Source organism: Dermatophagoides farinae, chromosome 9 (genome assembly GCF_024713945.1).
Source record: "Dermatophagoides farinae isolate YC_2012a chromosome 9, ASM2471394v1, whole genome shotgun sequence".
Classification (NCBI taxonomy): domain Eukaryota; kingdom Metazoa; phylum Arthropoda; class Arachnida; order Sarcoptiformes; family Pyroglyphidae; genus Dermatophagoides; species Dermatophagoides farinae.
The window spans coordinates 1,315,702-1,341,646 of NC_134685.1; the positions used below are offsets into that span (position 1 = coordinate 1,315,702).

The 25,945-nt window shown below is 29.1% G+C and overlaps 6 protein-coding genes and 1 long non-coding RNA gene across 7 annotated transcripts; 5 read left to right on the forward strand and 2 right to left on the reverse strand.

Moving 5' to 3' along the window:
* The first annotated feature begins 1,505 nt into the window (after positions 1-1,505).
* LOC124497670 (gamma-aminobutyric acid type B receptor subunit 1) lies at positions 1,506-5,454 on the forward strand. Its single transcript, XM_047061344.2, has 9 exons — positions 1,506-2,221; positions 2,320-2,625; positions 2,691-3,042; positions 3,117-3,386; positions 3,564-3,858; positions 3,934-4,066; positions 4,144-4,398; positions 4,479-4,652; positions 4,730-5,454. The coding sequence occupies exons 1-9, from the start codon at positions 1,757-1,759 to the stop codon at positions 5,300-5,302; spliced, it is 2,823 nt and encodes a 940-aa protein (XP_046917300.2). The 5' UTR covers positions 1,506-1,756; the 3' UTR covers positions 5,303-5,454.
* An 82-nt stretch (positions 5,455-5,536) lies between these two features.
* On the forward strand, positions 5,537-7,889 carry Rim2 (replication in mitochondria 2). Its single transcript, XM_047061725.2, has 6 exons — positions 5,537-6,191; positions 6,264-6,542; positions 6,607-6,774; positions 6,844-7,232; positions 7,326-7,454; positions 7,518-7,889. The coding sequence occupies exons 1-6, from the start codon at positions 6,154-6,156 to the stop codon at positions 7,622-7,624; spliced, it is 1,110 nt and encodes a 369-aa protein (XP_046917681.2). The 5' UTR covers positions 5,537-6,153; the 3' UTR covers positions 7,625-7,889.
* Positions 7,868-10,544, reverse strand: LOC124498023 (uncharacterized). The gene is made up of 2 exons (XM_047061724.2): positions 8,785-10,544; positions 7,868-8,694 (listed from the first exon to the last, which is right to left on the reverse strand). The coding sequence occupies exons 1-2, from the start codon at positions 10,338-10,340 to the stop codon at positions 7,893-7,895; spliced, it is 2,358 nt and encodes a 785-aa protein (XP_046917680.2). The 5' UTR covers positions 10,341-10,544; the 3' UTR covers positions 7,868-7,892.
* Positions 10,545-11,279: 735 nt separating this feature from the next.
* LOC124497425 (protein O-mannosyl-transferase TMTC2) lies at positions 11,280-15,265 on the reverse strand. The gene is made up of 5 exons (XM_047061077.2): positions 14,865-15,265; positions 13,146-14,794; positions 12,481-12,595; positions 11,837-12,390; positions 11,280-11,729 (listed from the first exon to the last, which is right to left on the reverse strand). The coding sequence occupies exons 1-5, from the start codon at positions 15,254-15,256 to the stop codon at positions 11,383-11,385; spliced, it is 3,057 nt and encodes a 1,018-aa protein (XP_046917033.2). The 5' UTR covers positions 15,257-15,265; the 3' UTR covers positions 11,280-11,382.
* A 310-nt stretch (positions 15,266-15,575) lies between these two features.
* LOC124497721 (facilitated trehalose transporter Tret1) lies at positions 15,576-23,894 on the forward strand. The gene is made up of 4 exons (XM_075734394.1): positions 15,576-16,241; positions 16,314-17,247; positions 23,228-23,613; positions 23,682-23,894. Exons 1-4 carry the CDS (start codon positions 15,669-15,671, stop codon positions 23,769-23,771), a joined length of 1,983 nt encoding a protein of 660 aa, XP_075590509.1. The 5' UTR covers positions 15,576-15,668; the 3' UTR covers positions 23,772-23,894.
* Positions 17,487-22,235, forward strand: LOC124498094 (uncharacterized). The gene is made up of 6 exons (XM_047061805.2): positions 17,487-17,917; positions 17,998-18,940; positions 19,422-19,654; positions 19,910-20,243; positions 20,390-20,554; positions 20,656-22,235. Exons 2-6 carry the CDS (start codon positions 18,754-18,756, stop codon positions 21,906-21,908), a joined length of 2,172 nt encoding a protein of 723 aa, XP_046917761.2. The 5' UTR covers positions 17,487-17,917; positions 17,998-18,753; the 3' UTR covers positions 21,909-22,235.
* Positions 23,895-24,965: 1,071 nt separating the features above from the next.
* Positions 24,966-25,467, forward strand: LOC124498095 (uncharacterized). The gene is made up of 2 exons (XR_012832435.1): positions 24,966-25,191; positions 25,250-25,467. It is a non-coding gene; the product is annotated as an uncharacterized LOC124498095 (long non-coding RNA).
* Positions 25,468-25,945: the final 478 nt, after the last annotated feature.

Sequence of the window (25,945 nt, forward strand, 5' to 3'; positions counted from 1 at the left end):
GAAGCAAAGAAAATAGAGAGAGAGAGAGTGAATGAGATTCGATACAAAATAACCATAGAATGTATTATATATATCAATGAAATGGTGGAATCCATTTGATGATAATAATGGCGCCAACAACAACAACAACGCTGCATCAAGAAGAAGAAGGAGGAGGGAGTAAGGGTGTGTGTACCCGCCAATAATAATATATTGGTGCCATGATATTATCAACGAATGAACGAACGAACGAACGAACGAAAAAAAAATGATGCCACTTCCAAAACTCGATGTGAATTGTATATATTTTGATGGGATTTTTTTTTATATATTTTTTATTTGCAATGTTTACTTTCTCTCACTCTCTCTTTCTCATTTTTTCGCACATGAAACACACATATATACATTATATTATAATACTTGTTTTTTTTTTTGTATATCTTGAGGCATCAACCTAGTGATGTGATTTTTGTCGGCAATGAATGGCAATGATGATATACATGCACATATATATATATGTCTGGGAGCAATATTGAAATTAGTGGTCATAGCAGTGTGGTGATGATGATAGCTCATTTTTTTTCTGGTTCATAATTTGAATCAAGTCTTCAATATAGTGGCTGTATGTATCATATGATGATTGTTCCAATTGGAACATGTTCTCTTCTTTAAATGCGTGGGTGGTTTGATGTTTTCACAAAAATTTTTTTTTTTTTTTGCTTCTCAGGTCTATATGGTGTGTGTGTGTAATTATTACTTGTTGTTCGCAAAACAGAAAAAAATAGGTAAAGATTGTCTGCAACCGATCCATTTGAAAGACGGGGGGATATAATAAAAGTAGCAGTAGCAGTGGTAGTAGTAGCAAAATAGCAAACATTAACTTATAAAGTGGATTTCCTTGATGATTTGGTCACGGATGCAATAAATGAATGAATGAATGGCGCTCGACACAAATAAAAAAAAAAAAATTATATATGGCTAGAACTAGAATGTTTGCTTGTTAGTCGCGCCTGATCCATTTGATCATCATCAATATTGATGTTTTCAAATGAAAAATTTTTCTTTTTTTTGATCAACAATGAATAAATATAGAAGATGTGGCCACCAAATTTGATTTCGGTTGATTTCAATCACAACAACAACGAAAAAAATAAAAAAAATTCGCAACAGTTGTAGAGGTTTTGTGGTATATACAAAAAAAAATGATGATGATGATGATCCGGCTTCAGGTGAAAAAAAATGCCGAAATATCAGTTGATCAAATTCAATTTTTTCTCTGTTTATCCAGAAAATTCATTAATCAATCAATGCGTTTTTGAAGAAAACGGGAGATAAATTTCAAAAAAAAAAAAAAAAAAAAATTTCATTCGAATGTTTCATTTGAAACCAAAATATTCGAATCGAACATGCGCAAAACATGAAAATTCTATTCCATTCCATTAATTCTGGATCGGGTCGAATTCTTTTTTTTCTTACGTTCATGACAAAATGAATGAATGAATGAACTTTTTTTATTTGTAGTGGCAATGGTTGTTGTTGTTGTTGTTGTTATTGGTTCAATCGAAGAAGAAGAAGAAGAAGAAAAAAAATGTTTGGCCCATACTCTGGTTCATGGACAATTTTATTTTCAAATTAATAATAATAAAAAAAAAATTTTTGTGTGGGATGTATTAATCGTCCCAAAAATAATAACCGAATTTATTATTGGTTTGTTTTGTTTCGATTTGATGTGTGTGTGTGTGTGTGCGTGTATGGCAACAATTTTCATCCGATAACCATGGATTCAATGACAATAACAAATTTTCCATCATTGAATCAAAATCGTTGGTGTAGATTATTTTTAATCATAATTCTTATCGTTATAATAATTATAATTGAATTCTGTCATTCATTCAATGGTGATCATGTGATACATTTTGATAATAATGATCCAAATCATCGATCATCATTTATTGATCGTTATAAAAATCATCATAATAATCATGATTATTCTATAACAAAATCATCACCACTGTCATCACTATCATCATCATCACAATATTCATTTGCAAAACGTAAACCATTGGATAAAAGTAAATTGAAATATATTGAAATTGGTGGCCTATTTCCAATGAATGGTACAACCGGTTGGCTTGGTGGACAAGGTTGCCTACCAGCAGCAATGATGGCATTAGAAGATGTTAATAATAATGAAAATTTATTATCCGGTTATTATTTGAACATAACATGGAATAATAGCCAGGTAAAATGAATTTTTGATTGATTAATTGATTAATTGATTGATTGATTGATTGATCGACTGACTTTATTTATTTATTTATTTGTTTACCATTCATATAGTGTGATCCTGGTCTTAGTTCAGCTGTACTGTATGATCTGATCTATACGCCGCCAAATAAAACATTAATACTTGGTGGTTGTTCAATTGTTTGTTCAACTATAGCCGAAACGGCTAAAATGTATAATTTAATTGTTATTGGTTATGGTTCCAGTTCACCGGCATTATCCGATCGTAAACGTTTTCCAACATTTTTTCGTACACACCCATCTGCTACCATACACAATCCGACAAGAGTGAAATTGTTTAAAAAATTTAAATGGACAAGAATTGCCATCATTATTGAAGCTGAAGAAGTATTTGTTACGGTAAGTTTGTTGTTGGAATTTTTTTTTGTTTTTTGTGCCAATAATTTTGACTCTCAAAATTTTAGACTGGAAAAGATTTAGAAATAAAATGTAAAGAAGCTGATATTGAAATCGTAACACGTGTATCATTTTTGGATGATCCAACTGAAGCGGTTAAAAGTTTAGCCAGACAAGATGCTCGTATTATCGTCGCGATGGCATATGGTGGTGCAGCTAGAAAAATGATGTGTGAAGCATATAAAAATGGCCTTTATGGTAAACAACATGTTTGGTTTCTAATCGGTTGGTATGAAGATAATTGGTTTCATCCATCCACCGGTATCAATTGTACGATGGATGAAATGATGGCCGTGGTTGAAAAACATTTTACAACCGAAGCATTGATGCTTAATCAAGGACCAGAAATAACAATCGCTGGTTAGTGTTTAATTATCAATGTGAAATTAATTTCTAAAAAATTTTTTTTTTTTATTTATTATCATCATTTATAGGTATGACGGCCAAAGATTGGTTACATGAATATCAAAAACAATTACCTAAATATAAAGAATGGTTTCCACATGGTGAAAAACCACAGGAAGGTTTCCAAGAAGCACCATTAGCATATGATGCAATATGGGCTGTTGCATTTGCATTGAATCGTTCGATAGCACGATTAGATGAATTGGGAATGTCATTGGATGATTTTGATTATGAAAAAAAAGAAATAACGGATATAATTAAATCTGAATTACAACGGGTACAATTTTTAGGCGTTTCAGGTGAATTTTTTTTTTATTTTTTTAATCATCAAAATTTTCCATTTCATTAATCCAATGATTTCTTTTGAATTTGTTTTTTTCTGTTTATTTTTTCCCATTATTGCACGTCATTCGATCATTGATCTCTATATATACAATGGAATTTGTAAAAAAAAAACGAAAAAAACAAAAATTCAGGCGATGTTGCATTCAACGATATCGGTGATCGTATATCATGGACATTAATTGAACAAATGATCAATGGAACATATCAAACATTAGGATTTTATGATACAGCAACCGATAATCTTACTTGGTATGATAGGGAACAATGGTATATATCTGGTCGTGTACCAAAAGATCGTACAGAAATTGTACCAACATTAATGACTGTTAATCGTACATTATTCGTATCAATAAGTGCTGTAGCGATTATTGGCATATTATTTGCTATTTCATTACTTTGTTTTAATTATAAATTTCGTAATAATAGGTTTGTGTGTATTGATTATATATTTGAATATTTACTTATTGGAATTTTTTTTTGTTTCATTTTCATTTCATTTAGATTCATTCAAATGTCAAGTTCATCATCAAATAATATAATGTTAGTTGGTTGTATATTCTGTCTAATATCCGTACAGCTATTCGGTTTAGATGGTCAAGATATTGGTATTGATTATTTTCAAGTTGTTTGTAATGTAAGTGGCTATAAACTGATTGCTGGCTGTAAATTATATTTATTGATTTTTCATATATATATTTTTTTTGACGACAGTCAAGGGCATTCTTTTTGTCCATAGGATTTTCATTATTTTTTGGTGCAATGTTTGCCAAAATTTGGACATGTCATGTGTTACATACACAGAATAAACGAAAAATTAACAATAATCAAAGCTATCTAATCATTACAGTATTCTGTACACTGGATATAATCATTTTGGTCATCTGGTATCTATATGATCCAATGTCAAGACGTATGGAATATTTTCCATTAGAAGATCCACCATCAACAATTGATGATGATGTTAAGGTTTGAATTTCAATTGATTGATTGAATGATAATATTGCGGATTAATTTTTGAATTTTTTTTGTTGTTGTTGTTGATTTAGTTTCAACCATTATTGGAACATTGTGAAGCAAGTCTAATATGGTATGGTCTATTATATGGCTACAAAGGTTTGGTACTATTTTTCGGTCTATTTCTATCATATGAGACAAGAAGTGCTAAATTGAAACAAATTAATGATTCACGTCTTGTTGCAATGAGTATTTATAATGTTGTGGTATGTGATTTATATTTGTTTATTTTGTATTTTTAAAATTTTACCAATTTTTGGCTTGATTTCAATATTCCAAATAGATATTATGTTTAATAACCGGACCAGTATCATTGGTCATCGATAATCAAGTCAATTCACATTTTGCATTCATTGGTCTGACAATTATATTCTGTTGTATATTATCGATGGCATTGATATTTGTACCGAAAATTGTTGCCATTGTTCAACATCGACAAAATTTAGGTACCGGTATGAATAATACATTCAATGAAACAATGTCAACAAAAGAAGAAGAAGATAGATTTTTACGTTTGAATACTGAAAATGATGAATTGAAAATGAAAATATCGGAAAAAGAAAGACAAATTGAAGAGGTAAAAAAACGAATCGAACAATTAAGCAAAGAACAAATGGAACGAAAACGTTTGGAAGAAAAAGATAAAACACAAATAAAAACTATATTGAAAAAAGCAGTTAGAATACAGGAACCAGAAATAGAAAATCATAATCAAATGATGGCCAATACAACAATGACAACAGCAACAAACGATATAATCAATATGGATATTACAAGTGATTCTGGTTTTCAAACATCAACAGCAAAAACATTGTCTAAATTATCGGAAAATGATTTCAGTGAATCATATCTATAATCAATCAATTATTGGATGTTTGTTATTTTAATTTGTTAATATTAGACGTGTGTGTGTGTGTGATGATGATGATTTTCGTTAATTCTAACGTTGTATTATTTTATTATTTATTATCATTTTCATGAAAAAAAAGAAAAAATTTACGCGCACATTTTTTTTCGAATATATAAACATGATGATGATGATGTCCAATTTAACGTGAACGAACCTATGCTGTCTATATAGACATATGTATAGAAAATTTTATGATGATCAAAAAAATGCATGCATGTATATCGGTGTTTTTCATCATCACCAACATCAACAACATCATCATCATCATGACCAAATCGATTCGCATGTGATACTCTGATGCATTCTAAATCTCAATAAGAAACGAAAATATATTTTTACTGTGTAACATAATAATAATAATTGTTGATTGATGATCATCGACACAGAAAAAAAATCAATAATGTTTTGAACAATAAGAACAACAGAAAAATTTCTTTTTTTTTATTTCGATTTTCTTTTCCAATAATAATAATAATCTGAATCTTTTATTGTAAAAAATAATCGACAAAAATCAAAAGTAAAATAGACAAAAACAAACACAGTGAAATTTTTTTTTTGTTCATCAAGATAATTTCATTTTTATTTTTTTGGGTCGGTTTGATCATCATCATTTCGAATGTTGTCAATGTAGATTTTTTTTCTTTTGATCGATATACCCATACCAACATACAACACACACACACACACACGCACTCATCCATTGTGTTACGTTTGCACCGTTTTTTTTTAAATGCGTTTTGATGAAAATTTAAATCTCATATATACAAAGCGGAAAAGAAAAATATTCTTTTGGATTTATGTCCTATGATACATTTGTTCATCTGATCGCCGGAGGGTAATCATATTTGTTTGTTTGTTTTTTTTTTGGATTTTTTTTAATTTTAAAATTATTTTTGTTCCAAAAAAGACTTGGCGGTACATTTGGTGCCATTGCAACCTGTCCATTAGAGGTGGTTAAAACTCGTCTACAATCATCTGTTGCTAATTTTGATAATGAACCTAATCTTGTTAAAAATACATCATCAACGACATCGGCATCCACATCCACATCATCATCATCATCATTTGCAATTGGAAAGAATCGTATGACCATATGGAATTGTATCAAACATATAATCAATACCGAAGGTCCAAGTGCCATATTCAAAGGTCTTGGGCCAAATATTGTAGGTGTAGCACCTTCTAGGTAATGTTTTTGTTTTAAATTACTGGATTTGATTTCATTAATCAATATTTTTTTCTATATATAGAGCAATTTATTTTTGTACTTATTCACAAGTAAAATCCTGGTGTAATCATCGAATAACACCGGATACGCCTTATGTTCATATGATATCGGCTGCCAGTGGTGGATTTGTATCCTGTACATTGACTAATCCAATTTGGTTCATTAAAACACGAATGCAATTAGATAAAAGGTGAATATCATCATATTGTCATCAATATTTGTAATTTTGTTTTTTTTTTGTTTTGTTTAAAAAAAATAGTCTTCAAGGAATGACTGCATGGAGTTGCATTAAAAATGTTTACAATCACAATGGTATAGCTGGTTTTTATAAAGGAATAACTGCCAGTTATTTTGGAATTAGTGAAACTATTATACATTTTGTGATTTATGAATTTATTAAATCAAAATGGTTTCATGTAAATCAGAATTCATCAACAATTATGACCTCATCATCGCCATCATCATCAATGAATTTTTCCAAAAATGATTTAACATTAACTAATAATAATAATAATAATAATAATAATGCCGCTGTTTATCAATCATCGAACGAACAAATAAATGGATCACAATTGGCAACTTTTTTTCGTTGTATGGCTGCAGCAGCCATTTCAAAATCATTTGCATCAATTATTGCCTATCCACATGGTAATCAATGTTGAATTTAGTGGCAAAAAAAGGCAAACCCTTCCTTTAAAATCCTTTTTTTTTTTTGTTTTCTCATTTGTATCAAATATTCAGAAGTGGCAAGAACTCGTCTACGGGAAGAAGGTGATCGATATAAAAAATTTTTCCAAACAATCATTTTGGTATATAGAGAAGAAGGAATTCGTAAAGGAATTTATCGTGGCCTTGCAACACAATTGCTTCGTAATTAATTGTTGATTTGTTTTTTGTTTATTAATAATCAATAATTTTTTTTTCTGTATTCAGGACAAATACCAAATACGGCTGTAATGATGGGTACATATGAATTGGCCGTATATTTTATGAAAAATCCACCATTATCATTACGGAATGATTCATCTAGTCTAGTATAAATTGATTATCGATTGATTGATCACTATACATAATAAAATACAAATCAATGGAAGAAGAAAAAAAAGAAGAACATAATGGATAAGTAAAATTCACTATATGTTTTTTTTTCATGTGACTATTTAGTTTTGTTAAATTATTATTATTTTTCCCGTCGTCGTTTAATTTGTTATACTACCTTTTTTTTCTTTTGTATTCTTTCGTACATTTACATTAATATTAAATTTTTTTTTCTCCGAATAAAATTCGATAAATGATAAATGATGATATTTATTTGTTTCTTTTAAATAATTTTCTATATACACCATGTGATAAAAATAATACAATTCCTTGTGATGTATTTGCAATGATGAATACATATGATATGATACGAGTGAGTATTAGATTCTTTACATCCTGTGATATAATGATCAATATTAATGCAATGATCCAGGTAAAACCTAATGGTACACCTAATTTTACATATAATGATGTTTGATTTTTAAAAAATTGTTTTGTATTTGTTCTTGATGTTGATGATGGTGATGGTGATGATATTAAAGATGTTGTCGATGATAGCGATTGTTGTCGTTTTTGTTGTTGTTGTTTTTCGTAATCATAAAAATCACTGCTTATCACTGATATGGTCATTCTATTTGAATTTGATGTTGATGATGATGATGATGATTTTGTTGCATGTGTGGGCGATGATGATGATGATGATGATGAAATACGTGTAATTCGTCGTAAACTTGAAATACTTTTTAAATCATGACGAATATTACAAACAATACGAACATATAATAATAGATTATAAATAATGGCCACCGTTGCTGGTATAATGAAATAATAAATGGTTGCACGTGTACGACGCATCCAACAAACTTCGGTCAATTCTAAACGGCCATAATCACCTTTTATTGGTTCCAAATTAAAAATATCGCCAACATTGGCCACAATAATGATGGAAAATGTTGAAATATATCCAACCAGACCGTATCGTAAACGTATTTTGTTCTGGCTACGATTCGATAATGTACGTGTGACAAGTTTGGTCGTTATAAATACACGATACATTTCGTATGCAATTACACTAATGATCCATTGAAAAAGATGAAAAGAAAACACACAATTTAAATTCATTCATTCATTCATTCATTCATAATTTGATTTAAAACATTACCTTGACCATGAAATTGTTGACAAGATAAAAAAATGAAACAAAACGGCTACAATACGACAATTTTGAATGAATTGATTCGATAAAAATAATAGCTGCATCATTTCAAGACTTATGGCCAGATTTATTGAATTAAATCCATTAATCGATCGACGTATTTGATCGAATCGTATGAATGTAATCAACAATAATGTTAACATTATGATCGATATAAACATTAATGTTGTCGATAATATTGATTCGATCATTGTGTCTAAATTTTTTGCATAAATATCATAATAATCATATGATTTGGTTGAATTTTTTATACAAACATAAATACTATTATTATCCGATAATTCATAATGTTCATAATGAATATTATGTGAATATAAATCAATACCATTGATGAATTCATATTCATCACGTGACAATAGTATACGTGGACAATCATAATCGATTAATGTTTGTTCACAAACAACAGCATTTGTTGAAAATTTAGCCATTGATTCAATGGTATCATCATCATTATCATCATCATCCATATGATGATTCATTGCATTCATATCGTTTACATCGCCAACATATAATATACTACCAGTATATTGACCAGTTTGATATAAACGTCCAGTTCCATTTACATAAAGATATGTTTGATCATCACGTGTTATGAATGCAAATTCTGAATTCCAATACCATAATGGCATATCAGTTATATTGAGACAAAAATTTTTCAATTCCGAAACAATCGAATGTATAGCAACGGCTGTCATCCATATATTTTGCAATTCATATTGTTCTGATTGATTGAATATAATTCTATGACTTAGATTATTGAAAATGATGATATTTTTTCGATTGTCCAATATCAAAAAATTAATCGATAAACTATTTTCATGCAAATATTCGATAGAAATGTTGACTAAATGATTCATATTCATACCCCATTTGGCAGCGAATTTATTTCTGAATTCATTGATAATGTTATCACCATTGTGGACGATCCAATTTTTGTCGATTCTTTTGATTGTACTAAAATCCAATGTAATATTGATGAATTTACTTAATGAATCCAAGAATTCAATAACCGGTTTCGGATCATCTTTATTATAGACACAATTATCATCTTGAAATTTATGGTTTCCATCACGACAATATAAACGTCGACATTGATTATTGAATGGATCCCAAATTTCATTCGTTTTACATCTATCATTATGTATCCATGATGAATATAATTTAGTTTTATGGCCATGAACACCATAATTGACCAACACGGCAAATGATGATGGAAATTTAACATGAAAATCTAATGATAAAGGTGCTTCATTCGATAATGTATCGATAATGTTTTGGTTAAACAATTCAGATATATTCGTCATCACATGATGATGATCATCATCATCATCATCAATAATAATAATATCATTATGATTATGGTGGGCTGAAATCATTTTCGATAACAATATCAATGAAATCATCATGATTATAATCAACAAAACAGATGTTGTACATAGATGTTTTCTTTTCATTCGAATGATTGTGGATGAATTATGATTATGTCGTTTTTGAATATTCATATTTTTTTTATGTATAGCAAAAAAATTTTTTCTTTTGTTTTCAGTAATCAATCACAACAACAACAACATCATCAACAACAACAACAACAAAAATAATCGACCATCATATTATTTTAACATTTAAATCTCATTTGTATTAAATCATCCAAATGGATTATGATGATGATAAAACCTTAATCAAAAGTTGAAGAGATTAAATGTCACGGGTTTTTAGAAAAAAAAATTGATAATTATCATCATCATTATAAATGGCTATAAGTGAATGTGATTTTTTTTTTGTTTTTTAATTACACGTAAGTAATCTATGGATATGGTGATCTGATGATTCCCTCTTTATTATTGCTGCTGTGTGTATATCAAAATTCTGGAAATGATTAAATAATAAGGTGAACCAGCCCGGTACAGGCGCTTCGCGCCTGCCCCAGGCTGGCCCTGCGGGGCTGACTCCTGACAGTCAATATAGCTGGATACCCGCAGGTGTGGCGGCTGCGCCGCCCCCCCTTTTTTTTTGCTTACTGCAAATTGTTTAATTATCATTTTTTTTTTGCATGTGTGGAACCTTTGGAAGATTTACGTAAATCCAAATCAATCAGCATCTTATTATTGTTCATCGAATTAATTACCTTCAGCAAAATAGGTCAACATCGCAATACGATCTTTGAGCAATAAGTCAATTATGTTAATCACATGAATCGACATCACTATAACAATACAATACTCACTTTTCAATACTTATAATAATACAAACATACTCATCAAATACTCATATACATTCACACAAAATGAAAATCACGTGGTCGCTATCAAAATTCGAATTCGACGATTCGAACTCTTTCTATGTTCTATTGAATGACTGCACCATCTATGGGATGCAAAATCTGCAGCAAAGTGTGCGGAGCTAGAACAATGAAAAAATGCTTTGTCAAAGCTACATACCACAGTGTGTGTGTGTGTCAAAAGTTTTCCCGCATTGAAATAGATTTATATCTAATTATGGAGTGGCATATATATTATCTTGATTTGGCAGCAATTGGATTTATTATTATGATTTTTGTTGTGCAATAATTATTCTATCTAATCTAGCTAAATTGATCTTTGTTATATTATCATCTGGTTTCAATTCCAATGCACGTTGATAACTTTGTTTGGCCAATTTAAATTTACCATTTAAATGATAAATGGCACCCAGATTTGAATGTGTTATCAAATCATTTGGTCGTAATTTTGTTGCCAATTTATAATAGATTTCTGCATTTATTGGCTGTTGTAATTGACGAAGAATATTTGCAACATTGATAACAATATCACAATCATTTGGAAATGATTCAAAACCTTTCATATAGATGGCCAATGCATCTTTAAGTTGTCCATTATTGAATTTAAATTGACCTTTTTTTTGTTGTTGTTGTTGTTGTTGGTGGGACAAAACATCAGAATTTTCAGAATTAATAATAAAAAAAAAATTAATTAAATCATTCTTAAAATCTTTTCTTTACCATAATGATGATAGATGGCAGTATCATTGGATGAAAGTAACATTGCTTTTCGATATAATTGTTCGGCTTCAAATGTTCGATTTGTTTTTATCAACATCCTTGCATATGTCAGATAGGCTGGTATATGATCATGTTTTATAGTTAATGATTTACGGAACCAGATTTCCGCATCGGCTGTACGATTCATTCGATTATAAACTTCAGCAATTTTATTGTATAATGAATGTGGCTGATAATATGATGGAATCTGAAATATAGCTTGTCTATATATTTTCAATGCTTCAATATAATTTTCATCATCCAAAAATAATTGGCCAAGGTTATATAATGCGGAAATCCTCGTGATTTCATGATTACGAATATCTTTAAGGCCATAATTATCTAATTGTGAACATTTTTCATAAAATTGTTTGGCACGATTTTTGTCACCTAAACGTGAATAGATAACACCAATATTCAGATAAGCCATTGCCAAACGTGGACGAAATCGGATAGCTTGTTGATAACAATGTATGGCTTCATTATATCGTTGTTCATTTTGCAATAATAATCCACTATATGAAAAAAAAAAAAAATTTTTATCAAAAAAAAATAAAAAAGATGATGGTGATGAATGTGTACAAATGAGAAAAAAAATCACTTACAGATTATAATGAACATCAGCCATATTGATTCGATATTCCAATGCTTTTCGATACATTTGTTCAGCTTCATCATTTCTACCTTGTTGGCTAAGTATATTGGCCAGATTTCCATAAGCTAATTCGTTTTTTTGGTTCAAAAAAAAGAAAGAAAAAAAATTGATGATTGATTAGATTCTATGTATCGAAATTCATCATAATTTTTCAATTTCACAATTTGTCATTTTAGTCACGATGACACACACACACTGGCTAATTGTCACGAGTGAACAAAAAAAAAAACCCAATCACATGATTCTATTTGATTGATTCATTGAACAATTTTATGATCAATTTTGACAAAATCTATCTCATGTGCTATATAGTGTGATTCTTGTGTATCCTTGAATGTGTATATGGAATTGACCTTGAATTTTATCAAAAACTTTTTTTTTTTTGTCAATATATTTTAACTTGTTGAAAATCAGTTGTCATCATTTATCATCATCGTCGTCGTTATCACAATTTCCCTTTTTTACTAAAACATGACATGTAGAAATTTTTTTTTTTTTTTTGTTCATTGTGCCTAAAATATTGATGAAATATTTAGTACATTAGATATCGAAAAATGTACTCGTATTAATGAGTGTATTCGGTTTTTTTTCTGCTTCTTTTTTTTTGTCATTCACCTTTGGGTGGATTGATAACTATGCCTGAACGGTACAAATTTTCTTCGGTTAACCAATCAATATTTCGTAATATGGTTCGAATTGAAAATGAAATGATCAATATTAAATAACACAAATAGATAATATATTTGATTAGATGATATCGTTGTACATATTGAATGAATTTTTCCACACAAACAGCAATGAACAAACAGAATCCAAAACTAGGAATATAAAGTATACGTTCGGCAACAACGAAACCAATGTAGAAGAAAAGATTTGTTGCCGGTAAAAATGGTACAATCATCATTGCCAATGATAATACAATACAATCAATTTCGCTAAGTTTTTTTCCTTTGACCAATTTATATTTTGATTGTTTGCATTGTGTTGTTGATTGTGAAATTATCGTCTGTTTGGGCGGTGGTAATGATGATCGTCCGAAATTATTATTATTATTATTATTGAGATCGATTATTGGTTCATTTTGATTGGGCATTTGTGGATCATTATTATTCAAATCGAATATGGCAAATGGTTGTTGATTTTGCTGATGATTGTAATTTATTCCACCAACATTATTGTTGTTGCTATCAATTTCAAATGACGGTTGTGGTAGTTGTTGTTGTTGATATAGATTTTTGATTTGAAAATTGTCACAACGAATACATTGATGATTGGATCGTTTTCGAATATTGTTATTTGAAGCAGAAATTGATAATGATGATGATGGTGATGATACAAGGGAATAATAATACAAAGTTCGTCGTGCAAATTCGATGATTATTGCATAAAAGATGAATGTAAAAATATTACGACGATCAAACCAAGACACAATCAATGGTATGGCATCCATAGACCAATCAAAACTTAACCATTGTGGATAGATAAGTAGCCAAAAATTGAATACAGGTAAATAATGAAATGTTAAAAATCGAACCATCACAGATGGATTATCACTGATTGGATTATCGGCCGATGAAAATGATGGCCGATAACGATGAATCGATAAACGAAATATAATCATTATTATTAATGCAATGGATATGGTACGAATACCACGTCGTAATTGACCATATTCTTGTTGACGTAATATTTTCGTCCAATTTTGACGATTAAATGGAAAAAAATGATGAACAATGAATAGATGATAAATAATGCATAATAGTAAACATGTGATTCCATGTTCTTTGGTTAGCATTGAAAATGTTGCCATCACAATTGTATAGCAAAGATATTTTCTACATTGTCCATGATTATTGGATTCAACGAATTTTACATAGAAATATAATGCCAATAGATAGAATAATGCAGCACCAACATCGGCACGACCAACAATACTTGTAACCGATTCAACATGAATAGGATGGCTTGCAAATAACAATGATGCAATCAATGTAATTCGTCGTTGTCGTCGACCATTGAGCAATCGTTCAATGAATATTGTATACAATAATGTTACAATTAAATGTAATAAAAGATTGACTAGATGAAAACCAAATGGTGTATGGCCATGAATCATATGATTCAAACGAAACGATACAACCGTTATTGGTCGATAACTACCATGACTATTGGAAGATTGTATTGGTGTACCCCAGAAATCATTAATAAATAAATGATACCAAGGTGTTGTTGATAGAACATCTTGATTATTTAGAATGGCTCGACTACAAATGAAATTTGATTATCATCAAATTTATTAGACATAATAATAAAAATCATCAAAAAATTACTTACTTATCATCATATGCAAAATCAGCATCCAAACTATTCAAATATAATAATGATGCAAATGATAATATGAGAATATAATCTCGTAATCGATTATTTCCATTATTATCGATTTGTTGATTAAACCAACGAAAATTTACGAATCGCCACATTTTCTTCATATATAATATATGATTTGATTTGATTTGATTTGAATACAAATCAAATCCTGGATGATTCAGGATTGTTATTTTGAGATTAACAAAAAAAAAAATCGCATGGTGATGATGAGCTCCATTATTCGGTAACAAACACACTACTATACGATAGTAGTAGTAGTAATAAAAAGTAGTAGCGGAACATTGATCCAAAAAAAACATTCGAATTATTTCTACCCAAATTGTGTAGCGCCCACCCATTAACTTGGATCCAGGATTCACCCCCTCTCTCTCTCTCTCTACGATCTTTGATCATGCCATCTGGCGACATGATAATTTTCAAAAAAAAAAATTGAATCCAGACAAATAATTAGAGTATGGATCATATACAAAAAGCCCATATATATTATCATCTATATCAATCAATATCAATTAATTAATTAATAGAAAAAAAATGATTAAAATAATACCGGATGATACAAAATTGGTTGTTATAGATTTTTGATTTTTAATGAATTGAGCACAAAAAACTTGACAAAACAAAAATTTTAAAATCAAAATCCAAAAGCAAACAAAAATTGATTTCAATTCGCACTATAGTAAGTTTTAAACGATTTATCCACAAATTTTCTATGATTAATTTGTAATATTCACGATCAAATTTCCACTAATAATGGCCACAATCGATTCCAATGAAAATCGTTCATCACTATCATCTATCAACAACAACAACAGCAATATCGAACGATCAAATATTGATGTTGATGATGATAATAATAAATTAAATAAATTCAAACCATCATGGTTAATATATGTTGTAGCTATTTGTGTTGAATCATTATCATTATCATTCGGTATGACAATGGGTTGGACATCGATTGCCGGCGAAGAATTGGATACGAATTTCACTACAACAAACAATAATGATCATTGGAAATCGCCAGTGTTTCCTAATGATATTGAAAAAAAATTAATTGCATCCATATGGACATTAGGATCATTATTTGGTGGTTTTAGCTGTGGTTATCTAATCGATAAATTTGGTCGTAAAAAAATGCTCATATTATTGGGCATACCATTCGGTATGGCTTGGCTTTGTATCGGTTTTGCTCGTTGTTCATCGATCATAATCATTGGTCGTGTGATTAATGGTATTGGATTGGGAATTTCGATCCCAACGATACCACTTTATATAGCCGAAATTTCGACACCAAATATTCGTGGTTACATTGGAATGTCCATTGGTGTATGTTGAATTTTAGATGAGAATTTTTTTTTTTTTTTTTTGTTTATTTAATTTCAATATTTTTTCTTGTAGTTTTTCGCCGTTTTAGGTATGCTTTTAATCAACATATTGAACGTTATGAACTTTCATTGGAATCATTTGGGATTTTTTGCCATTGTACCGACAACATTGATGATGATCATAATGTGTTTTATGCCTGAATCACCAGTATGGTGTATCAATTTTATAAACGATAAAAATGAATCTATAAAACAAGCTGAAAAAAATCTTCGTCGATTACGTTCGAAAAATAGCGATATTCAACAAGAATTAGATAATCTTATTGAAATGAAAAAATCATCAGATAAAATGAACAATATGGTTAACCAAAGTAATCATCATCATCATGGACTTTTAAAATCATTACGACGAAAAGATATTTATAAACCATTCATAATAGCAATGGTTGTTATGACATTTCAACAATTCTGTGGTTCTAGTATCATTATCTATTCGATGAATGATATTTTTAAAAATTCCGGTTCAACATTATCAGCTAAACAATCCAGTTCAATAACTAATGCAATCATGTTGGCCACGACCATTATCGGTGGTTTTTCAATCGATCGTTTTGGACGACGAATTCTTTTGATAATTTCTGGCACTGCACAAGCATTAAGTATTGGTACATTAGGTGTTTATTATTACATACATTTATCAACATCGAATATTCAACAATCATCATCATCGATACTTCCAATTATTTGTGTATCCATATTTGTAAGTGCATATTCATTTGGTATTGGTCCACTTTGTTGGATTATTATTGCCGAAATTACACCACCACAAGCTGTATGGTTAGTAATGTCAAGCACTTCAGTTTATTCATCTATTGGTACATTCATTATGATTTTTTCAACAAAAACATTATTCCAATTGTTAAAAGAATATGGTACATATTGGTTATTCACTGTGGTTAATATTACCATTGTTATATTTGGTTATTTTATACCAGAAACAAAAGGACGTACAATTGATGAAATTGGTAGAATTTTTAAATATAATAATTAAGTATTAATTAAATATAAATGAATAAAGAATTTTTATTTATTCCTTTTTTTTGAGAGAATCAAATCAAATCAAATCAAATAAAAAAAAAACAAAAACATCAACGCCATCTATGAATAGAATCTAATGAAATGTTTCGAATTTGTGTGTTGTTGTGTGTTTGGAACCTTGATTTTGTTGATGATGATGATGATGATCATTTGAGCAGTGGCTCCAAAGAAATAAAAAGCCATGCATATGTGTGTACATAATTTATAGTTGCAAGTCTTTAACGATTCAATGAAAAATCATCATTATTTGATATTGCTTAATCAATATTATTACCAATGTAAAATTGGCAATGCAATAATCAAAAAAAAAAAAAAAAAAATCCTCGATGATCATCAATGAAATGTAATGATGATTGACAACGTATAAACGACTCTCGCGCATAAAGATATTTTCTTCTGTATTCGATAATAATCAATTCGCATATAGAAATATATATAGTTAGTTGATTCGAAGAAGAAGAAGAAAAAAAAATATACAAACATTCAACTCAAACGACAACGACGACGACGACAATCATTTCTATTTGTTTTCAAATGATCATCATTGCTTATTATCATTATCATTTGGTATTGTAGGAGGTGTGTGTTGATGATGGGTTATCTTCTTAATTTTCGATTTTTAATTTCTTTTTTTTTGTTCCCCCCCATCTTTTCATTAGTTTTTACGACTTGGATGTTGATAATTTCATGTGTATATAGCGGTTTTTTTTGTCCACTGCCATATTTCATTCGATCGAATCAATGCAATTCGATTCATTCGATCGATAATATATCATCGAAAACATTACATAAACACACACACATATACGAACTCTTCAAACCAGACAACCAATCATTCAAAAGTGAATTTTTTTTCCTCCTTTTTTTCATTTGATGAATGATTGATCATCAAAATTTATAATTGATAATAGTCGATGATGATTTATACCGAAAACATTTATCGGCAGTGATTTTGTGTCCATCATCATCATCATCATCATCATCGACGACGACAATGATGACAACGACATATGCACTATTACACCTATACATCTATAATCAATTTGTCATCATCATCATTTTATCGACGACATGATTGTATTTGCGTTTTTCATCGGAATATATAAATCCTGTCCTTTACACATCAAACCAACAAACAAATCATCAAATCTTATGATCGAATGTGTGTTTTGTGCTTACATTAATGTATCGTCGTGAAAATTATTATCTTTTTTTTGTCTGCAACAACAACAACAAGTTATATTGCGTGTTTTTTTTTTATTTTTTTTCGAAAAATTTTTCATTTTTCACTATCGTCAAAAAAAAACTTGAATTCCTGAATGTTTCAAGTATTTTACCAATTTTTTATATATGATAATAATCAAATTCTTGTGATAAAATAAGAATCAATCAAAACGAAGAATCAAAAAAAAAAAATGGAAAAATTAGATCCAACCAAACCGATTTCATTCAGCTTTTCTGGTTGTGGTTTTATGGGCCTTTATCATGTCGGTGTTGCATCTTGTCTACGTGAATATGCACCAATATCACCGGATACAAAATTTTTAGGAGCATCAGCCGGTTCATTAGCGGCAATTAGTCTTGTCTGTGATATGCCATTGGGTAATTATTATTTTTTTTTTGTTTTGTTTTGTTTTATATAATTTAATAATGTGTTCAGCTGTATTTCTATAGAAAAAGGTAGAAAAATTTTTAAATTACGAAATCTTTGTACACACTGCAATATCACGTATATACGTTGAGTGTATTGTGTCATTGATGATATATACTCGTAATATACGCTCTCAAATTATTAAAATGGAACATTTTTTCTCCTTCCACCCATTAGTTTTTTTTATTTAAAGATGATGTGTGGCTGCCGATAAGAAAATTTGTATGAATGGAAAATTTTTTTGTGTGTAGCGGTGTTTCAAGGATTTCAATTTAAAAATAAAAAAAAGAAACTTTTATCACATGATCGATTCAGGCAAAAATTCAATCAATGAGAATGAATTATTTGCCCAATGAATTTATTATTTGTTCATTAGTGAAATTTTTTCATTTCCGTAATTTAATTTTTTATTTTTTCCATTTATAACAACAGGTGAAAGTACAAGTGAAATACTAAATGTAGCAATGCGTGCTCGTGCCCGAGCACTTGGTCCATTTCATCCATCATTCGATATTAATCGTATTCTATATGATCTCCTTATGCGTACCCTACCAGATGATGCACATATCAGGGCTAATGGCCGTATGTACATAAGTGTTACCAGGGTTAGTGATGGTAAAAATGTTATCATTAATCAATTCAAATCTAAAGAGGAACTGATCAAGGTTAGTTTTTTTTCTGTCAAATTAATTAATCTATGATCGATGATTGTTGTTGATAATGATATGATGAAATGAAAAAAAAAATTTGGAGAAATATCTTCAATTTTTTTCCCCGTTTTGGTGTTCATAATAATGAATTCGGTGATTACACGAACTTCGTATCGATCGTATGATATTTATCAAATCAATCAATCAATCAAATTTTCATTTTTTTCTCTATTTCTCTTTACTTTCTTATCATTCATTGATATATTTTAGGCATTACAATGTTCATGTTTCATACCATTATGGTCGGGTTTATTACCGCCTAAATTTAATGGCATCACCTATATTGATGGTGGATGTACGAATAATTTACCAATATTGGATGAAAATACTATAACCGTATCACCATTTTCTGGCGAATCCGATATATGTCCACAGGATGATACATTTAATTTATTTCAATTTAATTTTACAAATACATCTATATCGATATCACCATCGAATATATATCGTATATCAAGGATATTATTTCCAGCACATCCGGAAACATTGAGTAAAATTTGTCAACAAGGTTTCGATGATGCACTTCGTTATCTTCAACGTAATAGTACGTGTTTTGTTGCTTTCTTTTTTTTAATATTTATTTTACTTTTTTTTCTGATCTTGAATTCTTTATTGTTGTTTTTTTTCATCACAATAATAATCCTCACACTTGTTCTCTTCTGTTTTTTTTTTCATTTCATTCTCTTGTAGATAAAATATCCTGTACAAGATGTTTGGCCATACATTTTACATTAGAAAAAGAAGAAACATCAAATAAACATCATAGACATCATAAACATCATGCCAATTGTCGTGATTGTGAATATCGAAGGCAAATTGCCATCCTTGATTCATTGCCTGAATCCGTTGTTGAAGGTAAACATCGTTGAACTTGTTTTCATTATCAAATAGTGGGCGTCTGATTTATTAATATTGAATTTTTTTTTATTCATTTTTTCTATGAAATGTATATTTAGCTATTCAAGAAGCCTGTGATCAGGTAAACAAAGGAATAATAAATTGGCTATTCCGTCATCGTCCAATGAAATTATTGTCAATATTGAGCATACCATATCTATTGCCGATCGATATTACAATCGTATTGTTTAGTAAAATCTATGAAAAATTACCAGATATACAAAAAGAATTGAAAGAATCATTTATGCGTTTTATATCGTTATTGAAATCATTATTGGTTAAAATTGAATCAAATCGTTATTTTTATTCAGCCAAATTTAGTTGTCAATTAGCAGTCAAAGAATTTGATTATACAAGTGAAGAAAATTTAACGAAAATACGAAAATCATCCAGTCATTCGAAATCATTGTTTATGAATGATATAGCCAAACAACAACAACAACTACAACTACAACAACAGCAACAACAACAAAAAATAATGATTAATAATCAACCATTAAAAGAAAGTAAAAGTTTAGATTTGAAAAAACTGGACCCAATTAAATATCGTAAAGCATCATATGCAGGTCGTGAAGTCAATCAGAATCGTAATAAACCAAGACGAAGATCAATGATTGAAATGGGTAGCCATCCAGATCTACCACCTGAACGTGTTATTTCACAGCTAAATTTTGATCTAAAATTAGATGTTAAACCTGATCAATCTAATGTAAAAACAACAATGGATACACGAAACAATAATAATGATGTTATTGATGATGATATTGATGGTCCATCATCATCATTGGATAGTAAAGTAATAGATATCGATATCAATGAAATTGATCAAAATAATGCCATTGAGATTGCTAATAAAGCATTGAATTGGGAGAAAGAAATTCTAGAAAAATGTCATGATCATCTTAATGCTAATGATGGAAATTTTGATAGAATGTTGCAAATTACTAAAAATAATGATGCAGTTATGGCATATTATTATACTGATGAAAATAACAAAGTACAATTTACTGAATTATTTAAAATTGGTGATGAAGATATTGATAAATTGAATGATAAAGAAAATAATAATAATAATGATGATGATCCAAATATTATCGATAATTATCAACAACAGATTCCAACATATAAAAAAGATAATGATGATGGTCTTATTGAAAGTACTATTCCACATGGAAACATTCAACAACAACAACAGCATCAACACCAAACAACAACAACAACATTGAATGATAAAAATAATGGATCAAATGGTGGAAATGAAAGTCCAAAAAAACGTCCAAGAAAATTATCATCGATTATTATGGTTGATTAATGGCCAATATTCATCTATGTGTGTGTGTGAACATTTGTCATTGTAACACACACACAACGATTGGATTTTTCGATACCATACGTTCTTTTTTTTTCGTTTCATTTTTTTTAAAATCTTTTCTTTTTTTTGTACTTTTAATCTTTTATATCTCTGCCTTTTTGTTCATTATTATTATTGTTGTTGTTGTTGTCAATCCTGTGAACCATGTGTGAATTTATATCATTTAAAAACAAAACGTTTATAAACGTTCGTTTGATTGTTCCTAAATCGTCGTTGTGTGTGTGTGTGTCTTAATTGTCTTATAATAATAAAATTTAAATGATGAAATGATTACTGACGATGATGATGATGATGATGGTTGTAATTTTTTATGGCCTTCAAATATGATGATATACTAATCGAACAATTTGATTCATTCGCGCAGTGAAGCTGACTTTCGAATAATTTTTTTATTTTTTATTTTTTTTTTTTACTTTTATGAAACCAAATTGTCAGTTGTATACATTTGTTTTGTTTTTTGTTTTTTGGCATTTATGACCTTGGTAGATTTCAATAATAGTTGATCATATATTTCGACCCTGCTGTTTCGTCGTTATCTTTGTTTAGTATTTAGCGTCACAAAAAAATGTTTCTTGCTAAAAGATTATCAAAGGACGCAAAAAAAATGCACACACACACACACACACATTGAACATTTGACCATATATGTGTGTACCTATGGGGTTATGTTTATGACCTTGGTTATGGTATAGAAGAAATATATTTGTAGATAACGAAAAACATGGATTTAATTTAATTTTTTCAATTTTTTTTTGTTTTGTTTTGTTCAACAACATGTGTGTGATACCAGTGGTAATTATGTATGTGTGGCCACTTGCAATAACAACACTTTCAACCAATGATAAGAGTTCATGATACGTTTTACTTATATCTGAACTTTAATCGAACAGCAGCAAAATCTGAGCCCATATCAACATATATAAAAAAGCTGTACATTTTGACCATAAAGCACATTTGGTTTTTTCAAGTCTTAAAGACTGAATTTCTGCATTTCATCAACAAATTTTTTACTGTTCAAAAAAAAAAAAAAAAAACATCAAATACAACATCAATGATGGAACCAGATTCTACTTGTGATTCTTCAACCTTAAATGTATTCGAAAAAAATAAAATTCGTTCATTTCAATCATCAACTATAACTGCTCATGAAACGTTTGAAAATGTTGTTGGTGTGGATATGAAAATCGTAAATAAAAAAAATCCATGTAAGTGTGATGAATTGAAGAAAAAAAAATTATTATTGGCCAAAAAACTTGAAGAATGTTACCAAGAATGTCGAAATCTTTTAGAAGAAAAAGATAAAATTATCAAAGATTTGCGTCATGAATTCGAAATAACGAAACAACGTGATCCAAAACTAATGGCAATACAAGATAAAATTCATGTCGAAAAATTTGTACAACTTTCAAAAACTTGCCATATGAATTATCAATTAAACATCATAGTTGATGATATCATAGAAGATTTAAAATCAAAGCTTCTCTTAGCAGATATCGGTGCTGATAAGATATCTGATAAGAGATTGCTTTTGTGTTTTATACCTGAAACAATATTCAGATTCATTTTTAAAAAATTAATAAGCCAATTTCCGCTGTTGGAGAAGAAATATAATGGTTTAAATTTAAATTTGGAAAAAAATCTATTGGTAAGTATTTATATATAAACAATGAACTTTTAACATCTTTTAACATTGTAATTTTATCGTTGAATTAGCAATGTTTAATGGATAAAGTTCGAGACAAAAAACAATGGACACAGGAACTGTATCGTAAAAAATATAAAAATTTACCTGATTTGCATTAAGTGGACATTTGATTAAATTCTTTCATTGCATTTTTTTATATCATATTTTTTGTATTCAATTTTTTCATTTTGTATTCAATGTCCAAAAAAAAAATAACTAATAAAAGATTTTCATATTTTTCATACATTTGTCACAGAGAATTCCCGGTTTTGTCTATTTAAAAATCAATAACAATTCCATAAATTCGGGAATTCAATTGATATATGATGATGGTTGACACAACTTGTGTTAATATTGCTGAAGCAATAATAACACCAGATGATAATACGACCTTGGTATGTGGTCATGTATATTTATGACCTTGGTTATGGTATAGAAGAAATATATTTGTAGATAACGAAAAACATGGATTTAATTTAATTTTTTGAATTTTTTTTCTTATCAATTTTTTTTTGTTTTGTTTTGTTCAACAACATGTGTGTGGTACCAGTGGTAATTATGTATGTGTGGCCATTTGCGATAACAACACTTTCAACCATGATAAGAGTTCATGATACGTTTTACTTATATCTGAACTTTGATCGAACAGCAGCAGAATCTGGGCCTATATCAACAGGTATAAAAATTGCTGGACATTTTGACCATAAAGCACATTTGATTTTTGTTAAGCCTTGAATAATACTGAAATTCTGCATCTCGACAGCAATCAACGATTTTTTTTTGTTCTACAAAATTAAAATTTTTTTTTAGTGTTCATCAATCATGGAACCGCCATTCGATTTTACATGTGATTCGGTAATATTAGATGGATACGCGAAAAATTTATTAAATTCATCAACTATAACTGTTCATGAAACGTTTGAAGATGTTGTTGGTGTGGATTTGGAAATCGTAAATAAAAAAAATCCATGTAAGTGCGATGAATTGAAGAAAGAAAAATTATTATTGGCCAAAAAACTTGAAGAATGTCACCAAGAATGTCAAGAATACCGAAATCTTATTGAAGAAAAAGATAAAATTAACGAAGATTTGCGTCATAAAATCGAAACAATCGAAAATAAAATCGAAATAACGAAACAACGTGATCCTGAACGGGTGGCAATACAAGATAAAATTTATGTGCAAAAATTTGGAAAAAAATTTTACGATTATTTTTTAAATGATTTCGATTTATACAGATATAAATTTCCGAATTTCAACGATTCAATCATGAAATTATTGAACGATAAAGACCAACAAGTCAATACTGGCGATATGAATGGTCAATTAAACAACATGATTGATGATATCATAGAAGATTTAAAATCAAAGCTTCTCTTAGCAGATATCGGTGCTGATAAGATATCTGATAAGAGATTGCTTTTGAATAGTATATCTGGAACAATATTCAGATTCATTTTTAAAAAATTAATGAGCCGATTTCCGCTGCTGGAGCAGAAATACAATAGTTTAAATTTAAATTTGGAAAAAAATCTATTGGTAAGTATTTATATATAAACAATGAACTTTTAACATTGTAATTTTATCGTTGAATTAGCAATGTTTAATGGATAAAGTTTGCAACAAAAAAAATGGGACACGGAAGCTGTATCGCAAAAAATATAAAAATTTACCTGATTTGTATTAAGTGGACATTCGATTAAATTCTTTCATTGCATTTTTTTTTGTATTCATATTTTTTGTATTCAATTTTTTTATTTTGTATTCAATGTCAAAAAAAAAACAATAAACAATAAAAGATTTTCATATTTTTCATACATTTGTCAAAGAGAATTGTTTTGTCTATTTCAAAATCATAACAATTCCATAAATTCGAGAATTCAATGATATGCTGATGATTGACACAACTTGAAACAACTTAATATTGCTGGAGCAATAATAACACCAAATGGTAATATGATCATCTGCATTATCATCAATCGATTAATTCGATTTTTGTGGATATATTGGATAATGGATAATGTCATGTCATTTATGAGTAAATTTTCTTCTGTTCCTCATGATGATGATGATTCTGTGACCATTCATTCGAATTATTATGAATTCATTGATCATTTGTCATCATCATCATCATCATATCGATATTATATTTCATTCATTGAATTAAATATGTATTGACATTCACCAAAAAAAACATTCATTTATCATCATCATCATTATAATGATTTTCTTACATGTCAAAAATTGATGGTCGTTTTTTTGTTTGTTTTTGTTTTTGTATTCATTCATTAAT